Genomic DNA, 18,606 nt, shown 5'->3' with positions numbered 1-18,606 from the left:
AGTTGGTAAAGAATCCACCTGCAATGCAGGAGACCCTGGTTCAATTCCTGGGTAGGAAAGATCTGCTGGAGAAGGGATAGGCTACCCACTCTGGTATTCTTGGGCTTCCCTTGTGGCTCAGCGGGTAAAGAATCCAGCTGCAATGTGGGAGACCTGGGTTTGATCCCTGGGTTGGGAAGATCCCCTGGAGAAGGGAAAGGCTGCCCACTCCAGTATTCTGGCCTGGAGAATTCCATGGACTGTATAGTCCATGGGGTCACAAAGAGTTGGACATGACTAAGTGACTTTCAATTCACTTCACATAGACAGATAGATAGCCTGTTGATTCGGTTTCTCTAGAGAACACTAAGACACAGATTAGACTAACAGTCTCCCCAAGTGTGGAAGTAAAACTCCATTAAATTCTTACAATCCAACCACCCATTTTCCGTGACCACTATCAATCTGCTCGCACATCTTATCATCTTTTTCATCTCAATATACTTTTATTACAATTTCATTACAGGTTGATGTTTACAGACTGATTTACACTGAATGCATTTCAGGCAGGCTGTTCCTTAACCACATATGGGAAAGCAGAAAACCACACGGACCAAAGTGAACAAAGTGACAGTCGCTCAGCCGTGTCCGACTCTTTGTGACCCCGTCGACCACACAGTCCGTGGAGTTCTCCAGGCCAGGATACTGGAGTGGGCAGCCTTTCCCTTCTCCGGGGGATCTCCCCGACCCAGGATCAATGGGCTGCCCTCATATCCAACTTCTGACTATAGCCTGAAATATCATCATTCTATAGGATGGAATATAGACACTAATGAACTTTAATTCCAAAGAGCCGGTCTTCCTTGATCTTCTCTTCTTGAACTTTGGCTTTTATCTGCATCCCTCTTACTGGGACTTGGCGACACTGTCACTGAACAAGAAAACTAAACAGGAACATTTCTTAGTTCCACTGTATGCCTAGAAGAGAGGCTCACATGGTAGGTGATTACGGACTTACTGTAAGGTAGTGGATTTTTAAATATACATGCTTTATTTTTAGAAGAAACAAAAAAAGAATGAAAAAGCTAAAAAAATTATGTATTAAAAAATTACATGTAAGCAAACTATAGGAACAGCCTCTAAACCCTGTTAGCTGGTTCAAAAGCTCACAAGGACATTATGTTATAACATATCGGGTGAGCCCTTTCCCTCGGACCTCTGATAGCCTCCGGCAGTGTCGTAAAATATTCAGTATCACATGAAACCTCTTGTCGACTTTCAAAGCTGTGAACTCCTTTATGTCAGCTTCCACTACAAAATAATGACCTGAAAGTAAAGATATGAGTGCTAATTTTTATTAGGACAACTTTCAAGATGAGTCTTTAATATATTACATTATGACTATGAGTGACATTAATGATTTTGACTATCATCATTGAATCAAAGTGAGAACTGGTATTCTTGCTAAAATAATTACTCTTTCAACTGAAGTTGCATAATGTTTACTGTAGCATTTCAGCAGTGCGGCCTTGCTTATTTTATCACTGGCTATCTGCCGGTATCTTTTGAACAATTCACTTTTCAAGAAGCAATATGGTAGTGGTTAAGAGATTGTAACCCAGAAACCCACGGCAGCTTTATCACTCAACTGACTGACCTAGGGCAAGGAACTGAAGTCTTCCTCATCTGTAAAATAAGAGTATTAATAGTACACAACTCATAAGGATGCTGTGAGGACTAAAGCCCTTAGTACACTCTCTGCCACATAGTAAGTGTTACCTAAGCGTCACCAGCTGTTATTACTATTCTAATTCTGAAAACACTGGGTATCATTCTGTCAGAGACTCCAATGCAGTATTTCTGAGGCTCGGCACTACTACTGTTTTAGACTAGATAATTCTAGATAATTATCTAGACTAGATATTCTAGACTGGATAATTCTTTTTTGTCGGAGCTGCCCTGTGCACTATAGGGTACTTCAGTGGGACCCTTAGTCTCTACTCACCAGGTGCCAGGAGCATCCCCATCCCCAGGTGTTAACAATCAAAACTGTCTCCAGAGATGGCAGAATATTCTCTGGTGGGAAAACTGCCCCTGGTTGAGAACCACCTCTCTAGAGCTAGAATCTTCTGGAATTAGTTTTGTTTCTCATGATTTAGTTACACTCCAAACAGCTGACATGTACACACACACATATATATACTCTCATTTTACCTTTGGTTTCCTTCGTTTCTTCGTCAATAAATCTGTGATAGAGATTTCTGGCCACGGAACTCATAGACTTTTTTGGTTGATGTAGGATCTTGTATTTACTAACAACTGCCTTGTTGATTTCTTTAATAACATCATTAATGTGACAATAGGTTAAGCGGGATTTCATGTACCTGTAAAAAAAGAAAATGATTAATTTTTTAAAAGAATCATCATACAAAATTGTTTTCTTTGAAGAAAAATATTTACATATGGTGACTTTATACAGTCAAGCTACTTTATACAAGCTACTAGCACTCTTTGGAAAAATATTTTATAGCAACTTCCAAATAAACTAGCTGTGTCTCAACCACTAAAAAATTAAGTAGAGGCTACAATGTATTAGTGCTTATCTCCCCTACTTATATCTGGATGCAGAAATCTCTATCCCTACTCCTTACAGAATTACTGTAACAATTTAAGTTAACAATTTAATCTCAGACTCTGATTCCAATGGATTAATTCCAATATAACAGTTTATTTAAATATTTTAAAATGTTTGTAAACAAGGGGAAGAAAAATTTTAGTATTAATAATTATATAACTCATACCACTGCAGTTTTCTGCAGAAACAGATCTGCTCAGAGAAATAAAGGGGAAAACAAAAAAAAGGGAGGAGGAAGGGAAAATGACAAAGAAGACAACAGAGATGAAGAGCCAACAAAGAAGAATTGATGGTGGACGGGCTGCAAAGGGATCAGAGGGCCCGGAAGTTAAGCTGCCTGGCAGAGGAGAAGGATGGACAGCCTCACTCGTTTCACGCTCAAATGGCCTTAAGTACTATCTGAAAGTGAATGTGAAAGTCACTCAGTCACTTTGTGACCCCACGGACTATAGCCCACCAGGATACTCTGTCTGTGGAATTCTCCAGGCAAGAATATTGGAGTGGATAGCCATTCCATTCTCCAGGGCATCTTCCCAACCCAGGGATTGAACCCAGGTCTCCTGCATTGCTGGTGGATTTTTTACCATCTAAGCCACCAGGGAAGCCTGCAAGAATACTGGGATCCTGTTTCAAGGGATCTTCCCGTCCCAGGGGTTGAACATGCATCTCCTGTGTCTCCTGCATTGGCAGGTGGATTAAGCATTGTCTCTTTGACTCTAAAGCCTATTCTTCCAATTCAGTCTCCTTCCTGCCTGTCCTCCCAGTCACCAGAGTCTTCTTGTTGTTCAGTCACTGAGTTCTGTCTGACTCTTACGACCCCATGGACTGTAGCATGCCAGGGTTCCCTGGCCTTCATTATCTCTTGGAGTTTGCTCAAGCTCATGTCCATTGAGTCAGTGATGCCAATCACAGTCTTAGAATATAAGAATAGGAGACCTTCGATTTTGAGTGGTCTGTATATACCCAAAACAAAATTTTCATGATCTGCTTCCCTTTTCCCTTCAACAAACCATGGATTCATTATATTAAACTCTGACCTTCCCCTCTGTTAAAAGGGGCAGTTTTCTAATTGAAAGTTTCTTAATATAAAATAATATATAAATGTTTAAAGAAAAATATTCATATTGACCAAAACCATTATTCTCTTTTCTAAATTCATTTCCTCCACTCATTTTTTTTAACCACAATTTCCACAAACAGTTGATGCCACAGCTCAACACAATGAAATTCCTTTAAACTAGCAGTCCCCAATCTTTTTGGCACCAGGGACCAGTTTCATGGAAGATGATTTTTCCACAGACCGGGTCGGGCAGGGTAGGGGAGGATGATTTGGGGAATGATTCAAGTGTGATACATTCATTGTGCATTTTATTTCTATTATTACTACATCAGCTCCACCTCAGATCATCAGGCATTAGACCCTGGAGATTGGGACCCCTGCTTTAAACCATGTGATCAGATCAGATCAGTCGCTCAGTCATGTCCGACTCTTTGTGACCCCATGAATCACAGCACGCCAGGCCTCCCTGTCCATCACCAACTCCCGGAGTTCACTGAGACTCATGTCCATTGGGTCAGTGATGCCATCCAGCCATCTCATCCTCTGTCGTCCCCTTCTCCTCCTGTCCCCAATCCCTCCCAGCATCAGAGTCTTTTCCAATGAGTCAACCATGTGAACTATCCTCTACTTTCCTCAAAACAAGTGTTTTCCACTTTAAATTGCGCCTCAGTATCAACTTTTTAAAGATAAATGAATCAAAGTCCCATGCTTGGAACACATTCTTCTTATCCTAACCTTCTAACGTCTCTCATTTGTTAAATAATCTTAGTTTAAAAACGAATACTCTACCATGACTACTTCAATATCCTCCCTACAAGGAAGCATCTTCTTTTATCTATGTATTTACCTGGCTACAGCAGGTCTTATTTGCAGCAGGCAGACTTTCACTGCGTCACGTGGGATCTCTTGCTGTGGTACACAGACTTTGTAGTTGTGGCACGTGGGTTCAGTAGTTGTGGCACATGGGCTTAGCTGCTCTGAGGTATGTCGGATCGTAGTTCCCTGACCAGGGATTGAACCCACATCCCCTGCACTGCAAGGTGGATTCTTAACCACTGAACCACCAGGGAAGTCCCCAAGAAAGCATTTTCTAAAGACCTTTCTACTGCACTGTTCCTCACAGCCATTTGTTCTTGGCAACAACAACAATTTAGAAAACCAAATAGCATCAAACAATTTTAATCACATAAAGCTGTCAACAAAGGAAATGACTGAGCGGCCAAAACAAACAAAAAAACTAAAATGTCAGCCTCATTCCGAGTCTCAGATTTGTGAAACTGCCATATATTTTTCAAGGGGCAACTATGTATATGAAAAGATGCTCAATATCATATGTCAACAGGAAACTGAAAATTAAAACAATGAGGTACATTATACTGACTACAACAGCTAAAATAGAAAACAACAGACAAAACTAAACGCAGGCAAGGATATGGAGCTACAGAACTCTTGTTCTGCTGGGAATGCAAAATGGTACAGCTACTTAGGGAAGACAGCTTCACAGCTTCTTACAAAGCTGAACAGTTTTACCATATGATCCAGCCATCACACTCCTAGGTATTTACCCAAGTGAGCTGAAAACATGTCCACACAAAAACCTGCCCGTGAACGTTTACAGCAGCTTTAGTCATGACTGCCCCAAACCGGATGTAACCAAAATGTTCCACAGATGAATGGATAAACAAACTACTACATCTACACAATGGAATATTCAGTTCAGTTCAGTCGCTCAGTCGTGTCCGACTCTTTGCGACCCCATGAATCGCAGCACGCCAGGCCTCCCTGTCCATCACCAACTCCCAGAGTTCACTCAGACTCATGTCTATCGAGTCAGTGATGCCATCCAGCCATCTCATCCTCTGTCGTCCCCTTCTCCTCCTGCCCCCAATCCCTCCCAGTATCAGAGTCAGCGATAAAAAGAAATGAGCTATCAAGTCACAAAAAGACACTAGAGAAATCTTAAATGTGTATTACTAAGTGAAAGAAGCCAGTCCAAAAAGGCAACAGTGTATAATTTCAACTGTATGACATTCTGGAAAAGGGAAAACTATAGAGACAATAAAAAGATGAGTGGCTGACAGGGTCTCAGGGGGAGAGATGAAATGGAGGCGCACAGGGAATTTTTAGGGCAGTGAAACTATTCTGTATGATATCGTAACAGTGGAGACGTGACATCACACACCTGACAAAATCCACAGACTACACAACACAAAGAGTGAACCCTACTGCAAACTACAGACTGTAGTTAATATCTAGTTAACAGTATCTAGACTGGTTTAGCAATAGTAACTAATTTACCACACTAATGCAAGATGTCAGCAATAGGGGAAACTTTTTCAGTTATGAGAACACTGTTCAATCTGCTCAATTTTTCTGTAAACCTAAAAAAAAAAAATCTGGATGGACAACTCTCAGGCAAGTAAAATAACCATGCTCTTTGCCCTGGGGAGTCTCCTCCTAGGACTCTATCTCAAGGAAATAATAATAATAAGGGAATTACAAAATAGACCTGTGTAAAAGAAATTTTACTGCACCATTCTTCATAACAACACAGTCAACCCAAATATTTGATAAAGTCATGCTTAAATAGCTTATAGAGCAGCCACACCATAAAATATTATACAACTATTAACACCCAAGTTTTCGATGACAGTTAATGATGGAAAAATGCTCAATAAAAAAAAGTAAATTATATTCATAGAATAACTACACTGTTGTAATAACAATTAGAAACAACTTGTTATGTAGGTGAAATTAAAATACAGAAGGAAATACTCTATCTTGTCTGAGGGGTGGAATTACAGATGAGTTATCAGTCTCACAACAAACATTAACAACATGCATGATTTGTATAAGAAAATAAGAAGAAATGCAATAATATAAAGCCAAGATGTGAAGCCCTGGAATTATGAGTTTAAAACATGGATTTCCATAATTGGTTCCCCATTAATGTCTTCTATGAAGAGCAATGGAGTCCTTACTGGGGGGAAGCATCTTGTCCCATTCACCCCTGTATTCTTCTCTTCAGTGACCCAGAGCCCAGAATAGAGCAGACTCAAACAAGTGTGTGGCACAAGTTAATGGACAAATGGAAATCAAACAGAGCTCTCTCTGTGCTATTTCAAAATCTATACAACATACTCCTTTTCCTTAAAACTGTAGCAAAACTGAGGCTACTTCTACAATGTAATTGGATAAAAAATCTGTATCATAAAATGACCCTAAGAGGACTCAGGAACAAATTGATCCATCTCTAGATCTATGACTAGGTTTTACAACTAAATAAAAAACAAAAATTTAAGGATCTTCCACAAAAGATTCCTGCAGCATAATGTAAAACTATTTTAGAAAAGATCAATACTGGAACACAGCATGTTACAAATAATATATTCAAGGTTTATGACAAACAATCATGTATGCTGATTACTAAAGAGCTGAATGTTAAAATTTATCTCAAATACTCACGCAGGAATGCCATTAAACTCATCAGAAGTTATAAATGGCATTTCTTTAATACTTCTTTGTTCTTTGGGAGGCTTCTTTGTGGGTGCAGGTTCCTCAACTTTGATGGATTCTTCAGGGTCAAGATCTGATCCATTAACACTACAGAACAGAGACACACAATTGTCAGAATTCTGGGGCATAGTAGGAGGCTTTGCAACTGAAAATGACTAGTATTAAGCACTGGTCTTATAATTTTTCCATCTTGTTATAATTTTATAGGCAACATTTTCGTTTTCTATCCCTACTGCTAATGCTTTGAAGATTTGAATAGTGAAGGGATTTCCCCAGTGGTCCAGTGGTTAAGACTCCAAAAGCTTCAAATGAAATGGGCACGGGTTCAATCCTGCTCAGGGAACTAGGATCCCACATGCCCCATGGCTCAGCCAAAAAAAAAGGTTTTTTTTGAATAGTGGAGAGAACACTGAAAAATTAAGTTCCCAAATCTTCAGTAACATAATTACATTATTTATGCACACAAAATATGGGGCAAATAATACAGATGCCAAACATCTTCATCTGTTATCTCACTGGCTCCTCAAAGTCAGTATGTGTGAAGCTGAATTTAACCTCTAAACGTCTCTTTCTGATTTCCCTATTTCTGGATGTGGAAACATCAATCATCTTATACTTCTAATTTACCCCATTGGTTGCTAATATCAGTCCCACCTGCTGCAGACTCATTTCAGTTGCCAGCAATGAACATGGGTACCCTAGGGTCACACCATTTTTTGGTGTGGGTGAGAAGCCTAATACAGCTCCTTCTGCATTAGTAGAGTCCAGGAATGGGCTATAGCTTCTAGGCTGTTTAACTGCCAGGGAAGGAAGAAACCCCAGTGCCAGCAGCAAGTCAGGTTGGCTTGACTTCTCCAAACAGAAAAGGGGATACAGGAAAGAAATGATCCAACCCAGGAGTATACAAAGGGAATCCCAAGGACAAGGAAGTGAGATCCCAAGATGATAGCTGAGAACCAGACACAGACAGCAACCAGGCCTGACGGAGGCAGTGTGACAAGGAGACAACCGTGTGACAGGCTGTGAAGGTGAAGATGCCCAATGCTTGTAGCATCATCCTTGCTGCTGCTTCTCAGTCACATCAGTCGTCTCTGACTCTGTGCAACCCCATAGATGGCAGCCCACCAGGCTCCCCCGTCCCTGGGATTCTCCAGGCAAGAACACTGGAGTGGGTTGCCATTTCCTTCTCCAATGCAGGAAAGTGAAAAGTGAAAGTGAAGTCGCTCAGTCCTGTCCGACTCTTCACGACCCCATGGACTGCAGCCCACCAGGCTCCTTTGTTCATGGAATTTCCCAGGCAAGAGTACTGGAGTGGGGTGCCAACGCCTTCTCCAAGCATCATCCTTACATGAATCCTAACCTGAGACTCCATGCTGAGCTTGGTTGATTCTTACCTGTTCTCAGGTCCTGCTGTGTGCATCAGCTAAAAAAAACCTTTTCTACCTATACAAAGGTTCTGCTGTGACCTGGCCCTGAAAGCTGAACCTAGGCCATAGTGAGTTTAGAAGAAAATCCCCCCTACTCCTTGGGCCACATTCTTGCTGGGTGTCCAATGTCCAGCCCAATAGACCTGGCAGATATACCAAGATGTCCTTTCTTCCTCCATTCATTCATGACCCTGCCCACTAATTTTCTCTTCCTTTTTTTTTTTTTGGCCACACTGCTCAGCTTGTGGGGTCTTAGTTCCCTGACCAGGGATTGAATCTGGTCCGTGGCAGTGAAAGCACTAAGTCCTAACCACTGGACTGCCAAGGAACTCCCTAATTTTCTCTTCTTGGAGGGAAATTCCAAGGTACCCTGGCACGCCAGGGACTCTGTTGAGCTTATTTCCTGGAGACCTTCAGCTATCAGCAGCAACACGGCTCTTTTCCTACACAGCAAGATTCATGCTTTCCTTTTAGTTTTCAAATTTAAGCAGTATATTGTTGGTGGAAACACATACACAAAACTGTGATTATCACAAATGCCAGGGTGATTACCTCTTTGATAGAAGGAGAATCTGCAACAGAAGAAGTGTTGTAGGTACTGGCAGTGTCCTATTTCTTAATCTGACTGGTAGATTCACTGATGTTTATTATTCTCCTTTAATTTGCACTAATAATACTTCATTTACTTTTCTGTATATATGATCCATTTCAAAAGTTAAAATAGTTAAGTTAGTCATGGTATACAAGGGGACCCCCTTTTAGAAATACAATTTTGTAAATCAACTATACTTCAATAAAATTAAAAAAAGAAATACAATTTTGGTGGCAGAGGACTGGAGAGATGGCAGTGGAGAAATACTTGAAAGACAAAACACAAGTAACTCCCAAATCATAAAGACAAAAGATGATGAAAGATCTCATGGAGCCAGACAATGAGAGGGAGGGCATAGGCAGACAAAACCCTGCAGAGGCCAAGGGGCTACAGGACAGAGAGAGAGGTTAAAGACGCCTATTCCTGTCTAGGTGATGGGTAGGTAACAAGGAGATAGCCAATTTAGTCTCACATACGCAAACCTGGAAGAGAGAACAGCTCATTTGTGAACTGTTCAAACTCCCAGCAAGCAGTTCAAACAGCTGAACCAGAGGCCATGTCAAGGCTTGAGGTGGACATCTGAGAGCATTAATAACAGTGTTAAGTAACAGTGTCTTAGGAGACACTTGTAACTTAAAGGAGGGCAGAGAAAAGGGAGGCAGCCTAGTCAAAGATGTAGGAAGACAACTAAGAAAGCCCAGTAGGGCAGACAGCATCATTTCTAAAAAATGAGCAGCAAAATAAAACCAGAAAAGAATCAGGGCTGAAGAGGTAATTGTTTTTACCTCTTTGTGACCTTCACGCAATCATTTTCATAAGTATGGTAGTAATTAACAGTCAAAAGCTAGGTTTTAGGGGCTTCAGGAGAAAGGGCAGGCAAGAACATCTACTAGCAGTGAATAGGCAAGAGAGGCAGGACAGGAGTTTCAGGGTAAAAACAGAGCTGAGCCTTTGTTCCTTGAGCTATTTTTAAGATAGGAGGCTCATTAAGTTTATTTTTACCCTAAGGCGGTGTTTCTCAAGGGTCAGGGGAGATTTTCCACCCCTCAATGTCTGAAGGCATTTTCCATTGTCACCACCGGGGTGGAGGGTGCCCATGGGAGGAGGGTACCGGAGAGCTACTGATACTCAATTGGAAGAGAGCAGGGATGCTGCTAAATATGCTATTTTTACAAAAAAGAACTATCTGACCTCAAATGTCAACAGAGCCGATGTTAACAAACTCTGCTCTGAGGGACTGATCCTTGGGAAAGAGGCAGCACATTTTCCCTAGTGACAGTGGGATAAGAAAACTGGTAAAGATGGGGGAAAGATTATTTCTCATGTAAGTGCAAACAAAACAAAACTGGATAATCACTGACAAAACTGCAAGTATATCGAAAAGCAAAAAGATCTAAAATGCTTGTTTTAATAGTTTTATATGTCCAGAGAGTAAAAATAATTATAAACACACTTACAAGTTCTGGGTAACTGTTACTTGAGGCAAATGGGGAGGGATGTTTTCTTTGAGATGCTCCACATCTTTATAATCTTCTTCGAGAGATTCAAAGAGCTCCTTTAAAAAAGAAAAAAGCTCACAAATAAGCATCTGTCCTGCCTGTGTGTGTTTTAACATGTTAAAAAGAGCAGGAAAGACTGAGTACAATTCCAGTGATGCTGAGCGGAAGGGGTTAAAAAGCACTGAACTCCGCAATATTTAAAAGGAGCCCTTTGGTTTCCAGAGCTGACTTGGGATGGTGACATTATTTTTCTCTACTGGATTTGTTCAAGGAACAATTGCTAGAATAACATTACAACAGGCGGGATTGACGTTTATGTTTTCTAAAATACTTCAACCTTGGGAAGCAACTAAAAAGTATATGAAAGATTTACGCTTGTCATTCTGGTAAAAGTGCTTTTGTTGACTTAGCAAGCATTCCCCGGCACCAAATGATAATACATTCCTGGAATGCAAGGACGAGATATTGCTTAGGAAGGCTTTGTATATTCTAGCTTAATGAAAATTTCTACTTGATCATAACTGCCTTCATTTTGTGTTGTCTTTATTTAACTTTCCCAAGAATCTGAGGTTATGAACTCATGGAAATGTAATAAGAAAAACTACTCTGTACCTTTGGATCCCTGTCATCTGATTTTCAGTCATCATGTAAACAAAAATTCCAAATAGGCTTTAATCCTGAGTTGGACCTTCTCTAAACCCACACCTAACCCTGGGCCTTATTGGGCAAGGTAGAAATGTAACCATTATTAGTTTGTTTTGAATTTGTATGACATCTTTCTTTTAAAGATCTGGATCATGTTCAGAGATACTGATCTCATTTCAACCAACAGCAGGATAGGCATAATCATGTCCAGTGCTACAGAAAATCCCCTGAAAAATCTTTACAGACACTGAGGATTATAACGCTCGAAAAGGACTATAGAGGCCACCTTGATCAATCCCACTGAACTTATCAGTGGCTCTAAGAGCACGAGGTAATTATGGTACAGACTCTTTCCCCATCCTATCAGAAGCATTTTTATTAGGTAAAGGCTTATTTAGAACAAAATGTGTGTGTGAATGAGGCTCAAGTGGTTTTTTTACCTGAGAATCCTTACACTACAATCTGTAGAAATAGAGAAAGAAATGCAGAATAGAAGGGACACAAGAAATACTTCAGTATGACCCGTTACTTTTCAGTTAAGGGCACTGAGACTCCAAGAGGAAAAATGACTTTCTTAGGGTGGCAGAACGTGCTGGGGGAGCCATGGTGGGAGACCATGTCTCCTCATCTCAGGGCAGGCATTCCTCCCACACCACAGGAGATCATTTATTTAAATTAAACCTCCCAAGAATTATTTAGGAAATATTCCCTAACTAGCATGGAGAAAGAAATACCTCTGGAACTCTGGAGTCCTTTACACTGGGAAAATAAAATGCAAATAGTACTCTTTACTGTTAATAATCAAAGCTAACAACATTATAAACATAAAGAATCCTTAAGAATTCCCTGGTGATTAGGTGTTTATATTAACTCCCTTTTTTATTTTGTTTCATCACTAGAAAAACCATTACCTTGAGGGAACTGTTGGTTTGTTCTTGATACTGAATTTCCAATTCCAATTTATTTAGAAGTTCATTTACTACAATGATCTCATCTCCTATTTTATTTAAAATGGTCTTCAAGGTAGGTTCTTGCCCTATTAATAAACAAAGATAAAATGGAAAATAAAACCTACAGAAAACCATAAAACCTACATGTAGCCAAGGGAACTCTTCCAACATAGCCTTACCAAAAAGGGACACTGAGGGTGAAGAAAGAACAATGTTTCAGCCCCTAGGACTTGTCTCCATGAATAATCTTAAGAACTCGTTACTAAGTAATATGAGAAAAAAGGGAGGAGGAGGTAAATACAAAGTATCCCTTGAATCTTTTGTTTTTGGAAAATTCTTCCACTGTAATAAAGCACTTAGAAATGCTAGATAAAATAAACACCCTTTTGCATGCATAGTTGGGCTCTTAGGAGAAAAAAAGTAAATCTCCAAGAGTTTCAACTTGAAGAAAGAATCACAGACCAGGTGGGATGTATGAGCTGATGCTGCAGTAGCCCTAATGAGGGGGTGGGGGGCATGCAGAAGCGGGACTCAAGGTGCAGAGAAATGCTGGAGAGAGGAGGTTGTCAACCTCAGCAACCTAATATATTTGGTTTTAATGGGGATAAGAGTCCCGGCTTTGGGCCTTCAAAGCACAGGATGCTAGAAGTGAGAATCCCGAAGGAGGCCAGGACTCTCTTCATGGGATATATCCTGTGAATGTGTAAACCTGAAAAATTCTAATCATTGGCCAGGAAGATAAGCTTACATTCGAATGGACTGGCCTGCAAGTGTCTGGGGGAGGTAGGGGAGAGTAGCCTGCTCTCAAAGTTCCCAACCCCACCGCCGGGCCCCTCTCCCCAGCTTCATAGATACAAGGATGGGAAAACCAGAGAAACTTCCTCCCTAGAAATAAAAGAAGTGAAAAAAAAAAAAAAAAAAAAGAATTTTTAAGGGCACCTCAAAAGCACAAAAGGAAAACCCATCCTCATAACCAAATATTTTCCATCTTCTCTTCTAACAACCAAATCATGAAATACGCCTAAGTGAAAACAAAATTTGACCACATGGAGATTACAGATGCAGAGTGAAATGGCTAGAGTTTCTAGGCATGTAGAGACACCAGCACTTGCCCTCAGAGGATTCCTGAGAAGCACGAAAGTACATAGAAGAGGAGTGGGCGGGCGCTCTGCTTGTAACCTAGTAAAGCACTCAGTAAAGGCAAGCTGTTGCAAATCAACAATCTAATAAAGCATTTGACCGAAGGTTCATAACAGCTGAAAGAAATGAACAAATAAATGAGAGTACTGATGTCTCTGCTGAGACTAATTTCAGGGGGTGAAACAGTTGGTTGGATATACTGGTATCTCAAATAACCTAGTCACCTAAATTTTAGGGCCTTGTTTGCTGATTTGTAGTAAAGTAAGTGCACTAAGTAAATTCACTACTTTTGATAGTAGCAATCTAGTAAATTACAGCAGCCAAAGTGGCAAATGTATTACTGGGCTTTCCTGAATAGGCTGCGGAACCGAACAGACAAATTATTCTCCCCACGTGCAAACGACAGTTACCCAGTGTGTAGTAACTTAACAGGTCAGACTGCTTCTGCAAGGCCTCATGCTTCAATGGGGTCATTTGAATTCAAGGTTTGATAGTTTGATAATCTCTAAGTTATATCTATCCAAGAGTAATCATGCTCTGAGAAAGAAAATCTAAAGACTACTTATTAAAGATTTAAATGTCCTTTTTAGATTATTCAATAAAAATGGCATAGAAATAGACAAGTACTATACTGGGAATCAGGACACAAAAGCTGTAGTCCCAAGTGACCACTGATAAGCAGGAGAACCTGGGCAAGTCACCTGACTTCTAGAGCCTCGGTTTCCTCATATGAGACTGGAGGCTACAGAAGAACCCACAGTTGCTTCACCTTTAACTTTCTACAGGATACATAGCCACCAACTGTAAACTGGATGAGTCTCTTTATTAGTGGTTCTCGACAAGGGAGGGAGAATTATGCAAGTCTCAGAAGGACATGTATAATCTGAACGGACATTCCAACAGTATAATTTCATTTTTGAATTTTTAAAAAATTATCCATTCAAAATACAAACTACAATAAAAGTTCAACAGGATCTCCTCTGCAGATGGAATTCTGCCTATCAAATCTTTAGTTCTCCTAGATATGGCTGGAGAGCACATTGTTTTTGTAAACGATATTTTTCCAGGATCCCCTGTTTCTCTGCACTTCAAAATATTTTGGAAGATGGTCACAACCTCCAAGTTTCTGGATGTTTAAAAAATTGATTTCATTGTCAATTAGCTGTTTCCTAGTGATATATATTGATATATATTGATAACCTTCCTTATCGAAGCAGTCTGCAACATGAGTTATGGGATACTTCTATCTCTGTGGGTGTTTTCCATTTCTGGTTTTTTCCTTATCTTTTAGTATCTCTGCTTAGCTCTAGAATCAGGAACTCAACATAACCTTAAAATCTTACTACTCAGCCTTGTGTGTCTCAGAAAAACATATAAATAAATAAGTAAATGTAATTATTAGCTAGTTCATTGTTCAATGTAATTTACATTTTAGTATCCTCTGCAATATTCAAAATACGGATAGCAGACTGCTTTAACAATCACTATTCAAAACTGAAAATTACCTTTCTAAGATACATTCACTTAATCATGCATAAGATATCAAAGTGGGGCAATAATCAAAATGTATTTTGAATGTACAAAGTCAGTGGAATCTGTTTTACTTACCACAATTTCTCAATGACAGAGTCTTTTTAATATTGCCGATCTTTTCATTAATATGAGAGCATAATTGTTCCAGATCTGAGGCCATCCTTTAAGCCTCTGAAGAAAAAAAATATATAAACACATTTACAAAAAAAAAAACAAACAAATTTCTGTTCACTTTCAAAATCTAAGAATGGTAAATATCCAGTAAGTCACATCTCCTGGAAAACAAAGTACAAAAACTCATGAGCAATATCTTTCAATTCTACAAAATTCAGTTTCTAACCAAGGAGATCAAACCTGTCAATCCTAAAGGAAATCAATACTTAATATTCATTGGAGGGACTGATGCTGAAGTTCCAATACTTTGGCCACCTGATGCAAAGAGCCGACTCACAGGATGGGTAAGATTGAAGGCAGGAGAAGGGGATGACAGAGGATGAGATGGTTGGATGGCATCACTGACTCAATGGACATGAGTTTGAGCAAGCTCCGGGAGATGGTGAAGGATAGGGAACCCTGGCAGTGCTGCAGTTCATGGGGTTGCAAACAGTCAGACACGACTTAGTGACTGAACAACCATCACCAATGTCCCGTCTTAGAGCTTTCTATAGTCAGTGCATCCCAAAGCAAGGTACAGAAGACAAGACTGTGTCATTTCCTCAGAGATTCAGGGGGACAAATATGCTATTTATACATAAAGACAACATCAGTATTTTCTCTGAAAACTTAAATACCCGAGAATTTTAAGGAAAAAACACAGGAAGTTCAAAGAAACGGGTCCAGGGAAGCATTTCTCCTATACTGTGGGGACTGGGGCTTTACTGTTGGGGTCGGTAAGGAGGCGGACCCAGGAGAAGGAAATGGCAACCCCCTCCAGTATTCTTGCCGGGAAAATCCCATGGACAGAGAAGCCTGGCTCTTCTATGGGTCGCAAAGAGTCGGCCACGACTGAGCACAGCAAAGCCCACAAGGAGGCGGAAGGAGGGGAAGGAAAGAAATCAGGTACTGTTCGTTCACTTCAAGGGAGGTGAAAGAAAGTGAAAAAAGTGAGCAGTGAAGTCGCTCAGTCGTGTCAAACTCTCTGTGACCCCATGGATTACATATATAGCCCACTAGGCTCCTCCGTCCATGGGATTCTCCAGGCAGGAATACTGGAATGGGGTTGCCTTGTCCTTCTCCAGGGGATCTTCCCAACCCAGGGATCGAACCCGGGTCTCCCGCATTGCGGGCAGACGCTTTACCCTTTAAGCCAGCAGGGAAGTCCGAGGATAGGTGAAAAGGTCTAAATAGAGCCTCCACTCCAGCTAACGCGGCTAAGGCCCGCTCCTCACCCCGGCCCGCGCCGCCCCGGCCCCCCGCCCCGCCTAAACAATGCCCGCTTCCGAAGGGGGGCGGGGATCTTCAACACCAGACTCTAACCTCGTGCGGGTCCGGGAGCAAAGGGCGTGGGGTCGCGAGGCGCCGAGACACCGCCCCCTCCCCGACCCAATCTCGGTCGGAAGCGTACGATCTCGAGACCTGGCTCCGGGAGCGAAATTCAAACTGCCCGCTAGTACTCGGTGCCGCGCAAGCGCACAGCCGCACTCCCGAACTCGGCGCAGCGCAGGCGCACAGCCGCACCCCTAAGGCTGCTCAGCGGGCTCACGCTTTTCCGCGTTTATCCGGGGCCACAGCTGGGCGGGGCCGGGGCGGGGCCCGGGCTGGGGGCGGGGCCGATCTGGGGAAAAGGCGGGGCCGGATTGGCTCCGGCGCCTAAGACTACCAACACACTTAGCACTCAGACTCCGCGTTGTAACAAACAGGTGATCTCAGTCGGTCACCGAATCCTGACCGTCCCCCCAGCCAGGGCCCAGCGCTCGGGGGATCAAATCGCGAGCTTCAATACTGGATCACCAAATTGGCCGCACATTAGAATCACCAGGGCAGCTTTTATAAATTCCAGCGCCCAAGCTGTACCCTAAATCAATGAATTCAGACACTGTAAGTAGGATCCAAGCCTTAACATTTTTAAAAGCACACCAGGTACTTCCAAAAAGCAGCCAAGTTTGTGAACTATAAGATTGAGAGATACTCTCTTCTTTCGTGGAGTTAACAAACTCTGTACGGGCAAATGCAAATTAAAAAAAAAAAGTTTAATTCTCTGTAAAAAAAGAGGAAAAGTTGCCCAGGGCTGGTGTGGCAGCTACACAGTCATCACGGACCCAAGTTCTGTCTATCTTTTCCACCCATGCCCATGGCATCATGCATTCTGGCGTGAAGTTTTCCTGTGATGCAAAATAACTGTCAGTACCTTTCTCAGTTCTTTGAGAGAGAACTAGCTGAAGCAGCACCTTTAAAGAGTATTCCTAGAAACCACAACTAATGAGTCCTATCTGCTTTCCATTGGTCACTCACATCTACAAGGGAGACTAGAAAAAAAAAATCATTAAAATTAAAAAAAAATCTGGATAGTTACATTGCATCCTCAACAATAAAGGGTTCTTCTTGTAAGCGAGAAGGAGAACAGAGATTCTGGGGGCAGTGAACAGCTGCCTTGGCCATTTCTACTTATTATTCTCTAAAAGTCTTTTATTATTGAAAGTTTTGAACATACACAATTAGGAGAGTACAATGAACCCCATACTTAACCCATCATTGGGTTTTGACCACTATTAATTTACAGCAAATATTGTTTCAGCTATACTTCATCTCCTCCCACCCCTTGCCTCCCAGAATATTTTGAAACATATCTCAAATGTATCTTTTCACCTAAAAACATTTCCATGTTTATCTGTTAAGACAGAAACTTTTTAAAAAGTGTTTATTTTTAAAAACTTGGTTTTTTAAAATAGAATTCCAACAAGATTTACAAATTGTTATTTGGTTGATACATTTCTTAAATCTCTTTTGATCAGAACACACCTTCATATTTAGAGCTAAAATCCTATAGCAGGATCAAAGCCTTTCATTGTAGAGCTAAATGTACAGCTTAAAATATCAATTCTACAAAAAATAACATAATAACAGAAATTCACCCTGCAGTATCAAAGACAAAATTATCAGATTATTTCCCGCGAAAAAAATGAAGAAGAAGATAGTTTAAAGGCACTGAATACAAGAGAAGGGGGAAATGTGGGGAAAAAATACAGAAATGAGCAATTGGATCATACTGCCTACTTCTGATTTCTCTCTGGCACTTGGCAGGACTCCTTCAGCTGCAATGACAGAAACTCAATCCAAACTGACTTAGGCAAGAAAAAGATTTTATTTGGCTTATAAAATTGTAAAGTGTGTATGTGTGTGTGTGTGTTTAGTTACAGCTGAACCCAGGTACTCATACCTTTAGGAAACCATCTCTCAGTTATGTGTTCCTCTGTGTTGGTTCCATTCTCAGGCAGCCTGTTCCTTATGATGACCACTAGTATCTCCAGATTTATACCCTAATGGGTTAGCAGTTCTCGCTTTCCTAAGAGATCTAGCAAAAACCCCAGGACTGAATCTCATCAGCCTGACTTGGGTCATCTACTCACTCCTGAGTCAATCAGTCCATTTGAAATGGTCTGATTCATTAGACATCCTGGAGTTGGAAGCCAG

General features: G+C 41.0%; 1 protein-coding gene across 1 annotated transcript; it reads right to left on the bottom strand.

Annotated features, from left to right (window-relative positions):
• Positions 1–463: 463 nt before the first annotated feature.
• SKA1 (spindle and kinetochore associated complex subunit 1) lies at positions 464–16,693 on the bottom strand. Its single transcript, XM_055559124.1, has 7 exons — positions 16,453–16,693; positions 15,052–15,147; positions 12,265–12,389; positions 10,667–10,764; positions 7,140–7,277; positions 2,194–2,363; positions 464–1,305 (listed from the first exon to the last, which is right to left on the bottom strand). The coding sequence occupies exons 2-7, from the start codon at positions 15,134–15,136 to the stop codon at positions 1,157–1,159; spliced, it is 765 nt and encodes a 254-aa protein (XP_055415099.1). The 5' UTR covers positions 15,137–15,147; positions 16,453–16,693; the 3' UTR covers positions 464–1,156.
• Positions 16,694–18,606: the final 1,913 nt, after the last annotated feature.

The sequence above is a fragment of the Bubalus kerabau genome, chromosome 21, assembly GCF_029407905.1.
Source record: "Bubalus kerabau isolate K-KA32 ecotype Philippines breed swamp buffalo chromosome 21, PCC_UOA_SB_1v2, whole genome shotgun sequence".
Taxonomy (NCBI): Eukaryota; Metazoa; Chordata; class Mammalia; order Artiodactyla; family Bovidae; genus Bubalus; species Bubalus kerabau.
Note: the sequence above shows the minus strand (reverse complement) of the source record. Positions and strands in the feature narration are given on the sequence as shown.

What these genes read in the sequence shown, in the direction of transcription:
- SKA1 (XM_055559124.1), bottom strand. Translation starts at nt 15,136, where the DNA reads ATGGCCTCAGATCTGGAACAATTATGCTCTCATATTAATGAAAAGATC. An exon ending in AAACCAACAGTTCCCTCAAG is followed by an intron (nt 10,765 to 12,264) that starts GTAATGGTTTTT and finishes TCTTTTTTAAAG; the next exon opens with GAGCTCTTTGAATCTCTCGA. An exon ending in AGAAACGAAGGAAACCAAAG is followed by an intron (nt 1,306 to 2,193) that starts GTAAAATGAGAG and finishes CTTTACTTTCAG; the next exon opens with GTCATTATTTTGTAGTGGAA.